Consider the following 9,240-nt stretch of genomic DNA (forward strand, 5'->3'; position numbering starts at 1 on the left):
ATGACTTTAATATAATACTTATATATCTCAACCGTACAATTGTGCATTACTGAATCCGAGTAGTAGTAATAGTAGTAGCAGCGGGTGGGGGCTGGCACCCCACTCCCCCGCTCCACTTTTTAATTTAATACTACAATTCATGACCTAACTTTCTCCTATTCATGATCTTTTGGAATGTCTAGCCAAATTAGAAGTGTGCAAACATAGCCTTTTTCATTTTGTTGCATTGTAATGTAGTCATGTAGTTATTCCATCAAAACAATAACTCTATAAACATAATCCTTCTAGAAGTTGAGGCATTCTAAATTTTAAGGTTTAGTCTTTTATACCATTGAGTCCTCATAATTATATCTGGCTAATTCCTTCCTTCCTTGTGTAGGAGCAAATGTGAACATTCAGCACTTTCCGTTTATAAACTTGAATAACCTTATTTACTGACAGTTCTAAAAATTGACAGTTTTTGATGTTGCATTTGTTGAATAGTTTGATTATATATTTACTTCTTGGTTTTCACAAAAGGAATAAAAATTTAGAACAATTGTTTGCCAAAATATTCAATATCTTTGTAGCTAATTTACATTAGTTAACAAAAAGAAATTCTTCAAAGAATCAGTCCTATTTAAATTACGATTGATGAGTAAAAGCAAAGGAAATAGTGTGCGTACATGCTGAGATATTTGTGGTATTCAAGTTGAGATTTTTTTAGACAAATTTTATATGTTAGGTCTTCTTCGTATATAAAAAGAAATTATAAGGGTTGTCAACTGCAACCCCTATTTTGTTTGGCAAATGCTTTTAAAATTATATTTGTATCATAAGCAATTATCTTTTCTCTTCATGGGTTTCTTAGTATTGTACAAACACTGTTTTTAAAAATAATAAACAGCTTTATTGGGGCATAGTCCAAATATCATACAACTCCATAGCTCATTCATATCAAGGAGAGCTGGACAATCATGACCATAATGAAGTTTAAACATTTTCTTTTTTCTTGTGCTCTTTGTTATTCACTTTTCAATCCCTCCCAACTTCCCTTGCCAAAGCCCAAAGGACCTTTCATCTAGCTACTGTCTCTATGGAGACATCATCTTGGATTTCATAGACGGGAAAACATGCAAGACCAAAAAGGAAAGAGTCAAAAAAAGCTGACCACAATGGGAACGTCATACAGAAATGCTTCAGTTGAGAAGAAAATGGAACATATTAAACACTGGAACGACTTTAATATGTGTCAAAATGGAGATTCGGAGGAAAGGTGTTAGGTTTCAGCCTCGTCCTATCTGTCATCATCCACTTCACAATCCACTCTGTCCGATAGCAAAGGCCAGTCCATCCCTCGTCTACGCTCCGAGGGCAGTCACTGGAGGCTGCACCCGTGTGCATTTCTCCTTCACTTCAAAAACTTGCTAGCATTTTAAAATGGTTCCAAAAATGGATCAAATCCTATGTTACATTTTAACCTGTCTATACTATAATCACTTCTACAACACTCTGTCTGAGGACCACACTTCACATCCATCAGGAACAATCACCCTAAGTTTAATCTATGTATCGATCCTGCAAATGGATTTTGGACTTCCTCGGTCATCAATAGCACTCACCCAACCAGGGATCCATAATTTAAGCTCTGAAATAATTCCTGCCTTCAGAGATGAATTATATTATTTTCAAACCTTCGATCACATGGGCTGATGTGCTTCTTCCATTGTAAGGCAGCACTGACTCCATGACAGGCCGAGCCTCTTAAAATAGGCCTAAGTTTCATTTTTCCAGCTTTAAGTTTCATTTCTCTAACAGCCTTGAGTTTCGTTTCTCTAACAAAGTCACCCTCTTGCCCAAAATGACGCTGACCACACCTGGAAAGGTCCGAGTGATCACAATGATGCTGACCGCACCTGGAAAGTCATGAGTGACCACAATTGGAACGTCCCGAGAGTGGAGCCAGCCAACTAAAAAGACCTGCACAACCAATCGTCTCCGGATGAAGTCATCGAGGGGATCAGATCGTTTCACCCAGTTGATGTCACCTGTAAAGAGTAGACGAGCTTGGCGTGTGCCCCAGGCTGGGGTCCTTGTCTTTGGTGGCCACTGCGTTGGTACCTTAGCACTTGGGCCCTAGCTCGAGCTGGTCAATAAACTCCTTGGTGGTTTGCAGTCTCGGTGACTCTGCCTCTCTGCTCCTGGGGCCGAGGGAAAGCCGGCTGTAACACCATGTGAACTTAGTTGAGGGTTCACTTATAGGACTCCTTGTTTGAAGGCAAGTTTTGAAGACCCCAGAAGCCATTCTTTCTGCTAGCCAATGCTATCTAGTTTCTTCACCACATTTTGCTGTAGCATCCATTTGGCAGTGATCTCTTCATGAGGGTATGTATCCAGCGTGGTCTCGTCATTAGAATGAATTTTTCTTAGGAATAGAATTCAGTGTGACCCTATGAAGAACACTGTTCTACGTTGATACTGGGCTGCACTAAACTTTGTATTCATGTTATTCCTGGAAAATAAATCCTTCTTAACCTCAGTGTTTACCTTTTTCATGAGTTTTAATGGCAACCACTGGAATGTCAGCTGTTTAATGTTCAACAGCAAGAACTTTGAAAGCTTTCCTTTATTTCATGACTTAGATGCACAGTCTAACCATTACCTGAATGAGCTGATTTTTATATTTGAAAAACTCTGATAGAACTGATACAAAATTGATATCACACTACTGAGAGCTTTTTGTATACTCCATCGGCCCAACATAGTAAAAGCTGTCTTTTTTAGGCTGTGTTCTTGTGGGGGGAGGTCAGATGTGCAGGCATTCCCTCCCCTGAGGGCGTTCAGTTGCCAGACTGTCCTGGGCCTGCTCCCTGCTCTTGAGACAATGGACAGGCTCCTGTGGGCGGAGTTCGCATCCTACTGATAATGGTCTCTATCAGTTGGGCCAGGAACAAGCCAAACTTGGACTCTGTCCCTTCTCTTCCTGTTGAGTGTATGTCCCTGGACCACCCCTTCTCATTGCTGTGTAACCTATAGTGCAGCCCCTCCCTGTGACATATGTCTCTACCTGTAATTAGTGGGCTGGCATGCCCCCAAAAGGGATGTAGGCGTGAGTCAGCAATGTAGAGCTCTCTGACCTCTCTCTCTCTGACTTCTTTCTAGGACCTCTCTCTCTGACCTCTCTCTCTGGCTCCCCTCTCTCCCCCCTCTCCTCTCCCGTCCTCTCTCCCTTGTTCCCTTGCCCTCCTTTCCTTCCCTCTCCCTCCACGTGGACCACCAAGCAGGGCTGAGGTGAGCAATGCTACCATGAAATTTGTCTGACTCCATTTATGTCTATATATCTCTTTTATCTCTATGCTCTTTATAACTTTACTGTAATATTTACTTATTATCGCTGTATAATTGCACCTACTGAACCCGTAGTGATTGTGCTAGGAGCTGGTTTCTTCTGGCATGTTCTCTAGAGAAGAAGCATCAGTGAAGACTATGTATGTATCTATGCGGAGACATTTGTAACAAGAAAATGATGCACCCAGTTGTAGAAACAGGCAAGTCTAAGTCCAGGAAGGTCCAAGCCCATGGGTCAGATGTGAGGCTGGGGGCTTCTCCCGCCTTGTGTAGCTGGGGTGAGGGGTGTGCTGATGGCAGGAAGACTTCAAGGTGGTGGAGGCAGAGGCAAACGACGACAAGGTCAACAGGTAAAATGGCAGGATGCTGATAACCGTCAGCTACGTCAAGTAATCTGGGGGCCACTGGTTCAAGTCTAACTAACTGAAGGTCTATAAGGCAGAGGCAGGATCCAAACCCAGCAAAAAGCAAGAAACATCTCCCACAGTGTCTACTGACATTGGAAGTAAGCCGCAACTTTCATCCTCTCAATTGCTTGCATTTTGCTGCTGTGATCTGAGTGAGGGTGGTGCATCCCAACTTAATTGTCTTACAATTGATTGGCTGTGATTTCATCCTGTTTGGTCAGGGCATGAAGGATTACGACGTGTTAATTGCCAAACTATTGATAATTCTGGTGCAGTCAAGTTGACACAAAATCTAACTATTGTATTATCTGTTAATTTACTGGTATCTGTACAAAAACCTTGAAATCGAGAACTATAACTTGGAATTTAAACGTTGCCATTATTTGGCAAAAATGAAAGGTTGTAATTCACTGAAAGATAAATGTAACTTTTGCAGACGTGTGAAACACTGTCATCTTTAGGTATCTTTTTAAAGTAACCGCACACTTTTGAAGTGGATGTTTATACTCCTTCAGGAGACCTGAGTTTGAGGTTTTCAGGTGTTGAATGGTATTGTTTTGGAAGTTATAGGATAGTTGGGATGTGACAGTGAACATAATGTAAAAGTTACTAGTTGTAGGGATTGACAATATACCCTCAGAAGGCAAGCAGCATAGGTACTTGTTTTAATTCAAACCTATAAGCCCAAGATCCTATTCGTTCTCATAGCTGGATACCTTCGGGTTTCTTCACTACGCGTTGCTATGGTACCCATAACATCAGTGATCATTTCATGAGGACAAGTACTGGGTAGGGCTGCATTGTAAGAACTAATTGTTTTTAGATTAGGTTTCATGATTAAGTCTGAGCTCAAAATCCATTCATATATCTAAGATTTGTATATAATCCCTGGTCCACTTTAAAGACCGTATGACCAGTTTCTTGAGAAATAATTTAAGTAAACTCCATGAGGTATTTGGTAATTCTAATAGCAATGTCATTGATTTAACCAATGATATAGAATTGAAAATAATTTTGAAAAAAGGAAAATATACATACAGGAAAGCTTTTCAGACTCGAATTCACTTATCTTCACTTATGCTACTGAAAAACATAAGCAGTTGAACACTTTTTAAGAAAACAATGAGGGTTAGACACAAAGCAAGAATTTAAACAGTGCTCATTCCCAAAGGCTAAAACTATGTCTTCAGGAGTAAGACATGTCAAGAAAAGCACATGGAAAAACTAACCACCAACTTTATATGGAAAGGAAAGAAACCCAGAATAAATAAAACACTATTATAAAATGAAGACAAAGTAACAGGCCTTCCACCCCCAGACTTTAAAACATACTGTACAATGACTGTGTTCGTCTGGGTAGGCTAGAGAAACAAATCCACAGAAACTCTTACGTATGAAAGAGAGAGTTTTATATAAAGGGCAAGTGTACATTAAGAGAGCATCCCAACCCAGTGCTGCCCAAGTCTATAAGTCCAACATTAGCCGATAGGTCCGACACCAATCTATAAAGTCGTCCTCCAACTCACAAAACACACGCAATGACGCCGACTGCAGGAGGAAAGTGGAATCAGTGAGCGTGTGAGCATCTCAGCGCTGGCAGGGGTCTCCACGCAGCTGCTCCAGCATCCAGGGCTGCATCGGGGTAGGTCCATGTGGCTTCTCCTCAGGGATGTCTCGCAGGAAGTGAGCCTTGCCAGCTGAGGCAAAGAAATAGCTAAGGCAGCCGCACACTGGTCCGACCATCAGAGAACAAGAAAGGTGAGGCTCACCAAGCCATTTATCTTTCCACCCTTCGATTTATCCCACATGTGTTTATCGACTAGGTTGGCACAATAACCCTTAACTATCACAGTGACATTAATCAAAGCAGGCTGGTACTGGAACAATGATAGTGTGAAGACCAATGAATTAGACTTGAGAACCCAGAAATAAAAGTGAATACCTACAAACACCCAATTTTTAAAATAAATCATTTTATTAGGGACTCATACAACTCTTTTCACAATCCGTACATACATCCTTTGTGTCCAGCACATTCATACATATGTTGCCATCATCATTCTCAAGACATCTGCTTTCTACTTGAGCCCTTGGTATCAGCTCATTTACCCCCCTCCCTGCTCCCCCCAACCCTTGATAATTTATAAATTATTATTATTATATCATATCTTACACCACCTGACATCTCCCTCACCCACTTCTCCGCTGTCCGTCCCCCAGGGAGGAGGTTATATGTAGACCTTGTCCTCTGTTCCCCCTTTCTCCCTCACCTTCCCTCCACCCTCCCGCTATCGCCACTTTCACCGCTGGTCCTGAGGGGTTCATCTGTCCTGGATTCCCTGTATTTCCAGTTCCTACCTGTGCCAGTGTACATCCTCTGGTCCAGCCGGATATGTAAGGTAGAATTGGGATCATGATAGTGGGTGGGGGAGGAAGCATTTAAGAACTAGAGGAAAATTGTATATTTCATCATTGCTACGCTGCATTCTGACTGGCTTATCTCCTCCCTGCAGCCCTTCTGCAAGGGATGTCCAATTTCCCCCAGATGGGCCCCAGCTCCCCACTCTGCACGATCCCTCATTCACAATGCTATGATTTTTTTTGTTGTTGTCTTTGATGCCTGATACCCGATCCCTTCGACGCCTTGTCATCTCACAGGCTGGTGTGCTTCTTCCATGAGGGCTTTGTTGTTTCTCAGTTAGATGGCCCCTTGTTTATTTTCCAGCCTATGGGACCCCAGATTCTATATATTTTGACAGCTTGGCACCATCAGCTTTCGTCACCGCATTTGCCTATGCACCTGCTTTGTCTTCAGCATTCGTGTCAGGGTAGGCTGGTGTGCTTCTTCCATGTGGGCTTTGTTGTTTCTTAGCTAGATAGCTGCCTGGTTGTCTTCAAGCCTTTAAAAACACCCAATTTTTGATAAAGGACTAGAACACATTAAAATAGGCTAGAGATAGCCTTTTCAACAAATGGTGTTGGAAAAAATGGCTCTTCACTTGCCAAAGAATGAAACACATACCTCTCACCATGTACAAAAACAAACTCAAGATGGACCAAAGATCTAAATATAAATCACATAATAATTTCTTAGGTGATTGAGCTCTGTTTACATTGAGTGTGGGGGTTGATGATAGGGGAAGTTTTCCTGTATTCTTACAAGGGCAGATCCTTCCTTGCCTCTCAGATTAAAACCTGTCTTATTAATGCAGGGGGGCACCACTGAGATATTACATATAGGCGCTTCTAGGTCCTCTTTCACTGGATACTCACTAACCTAGGAGTCCACCCAAGGTCCACTGACCACCATTTCCCCTTTCTTGGGGTGGCCACCTTTGCTTCCTCTCCCATCAGAGTATTTCAGCCTAAGTCCAAGGGTAAAGGTAGTTTTGAGGTCGGACCTGGCTCATTCACTCAGGTTTCCATGTCAAGTCTTTCTGGTGTGTCCCTTAGAGGATACCATGTTACCTGTAAGGTGAGGAGCTGAGGTCACCATAGTGCTTAGTCCCCGACAAGGTTCACTGAGGGTTGGGGAGAAAAGTGTCACCCCAGGATCATGGAAACAGGTTTCTTTTCCCCTATGATTATTGTTTAGCATCCCATCCTGATGTGAGGTCTCTCCTCCCTGTTTACCCACCATACCCACGAACAGACATGTAAGTTCCTCCTCTGACATGTAGATGCGTCTCTTCCATGGTCTGAACTTGATTTTCCAGTAAGATTTTCATCTCATTTCTACGGACGTCCCGACGATTTGTCACAACCTTGTCACGATATTGTACAGCATCCGGGAGACGCTACAGCAGATGTGTGTTCTCCTCTTTGATGGTGGCTCTTATGAAATGCCCATAAGGGGGTGATACATGGTTCATGTCCAGTAGGCATATTTTCTACCCCTTTGTCTGGGAATTGGTCTGTATGATTCGTGTAATTGGTGTTATTCTCTATAGTGGTGGACTCATACAATATTTGTCCTTTTGTGATTGGCTAACTTCACTTGGCATAGTGGTTTCCAGGTCCTTGCACGTCATGTGGTGTTTCATGCTGTCATCAGTGTTTTCAGGGATGCCGAGTCTTCCACTGTGTGCATGTACTATCGTTTCTTTATCCACTCTTCCACTGTTGGGCATTTGTGCTGCTTCAAGTTTCCTGCTGTTATGAACTGTGCCATAAACATAGGAAAGCCTACATCTACTTGTGTTGTAAATCTTATTTCTTTGGGTGTGTGCTTAATGGTGGTATTGCTGGACCGTATCGGATTTCAATTTCCAGCTACTTCAAGTATTGCCAAGTCATTTCCCACAGTGGTTGTATGTGTTCACAAGTCACCAGTAGTGCATATGAGTTCCGTTCTCTCCACAACCTCTCTAGTGTTACATATTTTCTGTTGTTTTCCATTGAAGCTATCATTGTGTGTGTAAGCTGGGATCTCATTGTGATGTTAGTTTGCATCTCCTTGGTGGACAGTGACTATGAGCACTTTTTCATGTGTTTGTTGACCATTTGTAATTCATTTTTTATGAACTCTCTCTTCATGTCTATTTTCCATTTCTTTATTGGGTCTTTTGTTATTTTCTTATTTAGGTGTTATGAAGTCTGTTTATTTTGGTAATTAGATCTGTGTTAGTCCGGGCTGAGTAGAGAAACAAATACAGACACATGCATATGTGTAAGAGAGAACTTTAGATCAAGAAGTAATTATGCATGAATAAAGCATCCCAGCCCATCCAGTTAAAGTCCATAAGTTCTATATTAGCCCATGAATTCCTCTTCATATTCATGCAGCACATGCAATGATGCTGAATGCAAAAAGGCCAGTGGGTGGAAAGTCTTCTGGATTCAGCGGCAGTGGAAGCACCTCCAGGGCTCTGGCTGCCATCAGCATGGCTTTATGTGGCTTGTCAACAGGAAAGTGTACAGGAGAGAGAGAAAGAGACCCACCTTTTCTGATGACAAAATCCAGAGACAGGAAGCTGCCAGAAAAAACCTCATGAGAAGGCCACGCCCACAAGGAGGAGTCATCAGTCTGTGATCTGATTGACAGGCTAGCCTCCACCCCTTCATTCTCTGATCAAGTTGACATGAAATTGTGTAACTACCACAAGACCCTTGTCTGATGTGTTGTTGATAAAATTGTTTTCCCAATCTGTGGCTTTCATTTTGATCGTCTGCTGAAGTGTCTGGGTGTGCATAAGCGATGCAATTTCAACATGCCGCAGTCATGTACCTTGTTTACTGCTGCATGTGCCTAATTTATACTTGATAGTCTATGCATGCCCCCAAATAGAGCTGTTAAGTTATTCCAGTTTTCTCATAGATGATTCTGATAGCTCTGGGGTTTACATTTAGGTCTTTAATCCATCGTGAGTTCTTTTTTTGTGTGTGTGTGGGGAGAGATATGGGTCTTGTTTCATTCTTCCGCACATGGAAATTCAGTTTGTCCAACACAATTTGTTGAAGTGGCTGTGTGTGTCCCGTTGGTTATTTCTAGGTCCTTGGTCAAAGA

At 42.2% G+C, this 9,240-nt stretch overlaps 1 protein-coding gene across 1 annotated transcript in view; it reads right to left on the reverse strand.

The window, feature by feature from the left end:
- TAS2R39 (taste 2 receptor member 39) overlaps positions 1-2,742 on the reverse strand; it is a 7,542-nt gene extending 4,800 nt beyond the window's left edge. Inside the window, 1 exon segment of the mRNA XM_013007555.1 lies at positions 2,729-2,742. Within this exon segment, the coding sequence (XP_012863009.1) occupies positions 2,729-2,742 (14 nt within the window).
- Between the last annotated feature and the right edge of the window lie 6,498 nt (positions 2,743-9,240).

The sequence above is a fragment of the Echinops telfairi genome, unplaced genomic scaffold (assembly GCF_000313985.2).
Source record: "Echinops telfairi isolate 266 unplaced genomic scaffold, ASM31398v2 ScPeMD7_23;HRSCAF=83, whole genome shotgun sequence".
NCBI lineage: Eukaryota > Metazoa > Chordata > Mammalia > Afrosoricida > Tenrecidae > Echinops > Echinops telfairi.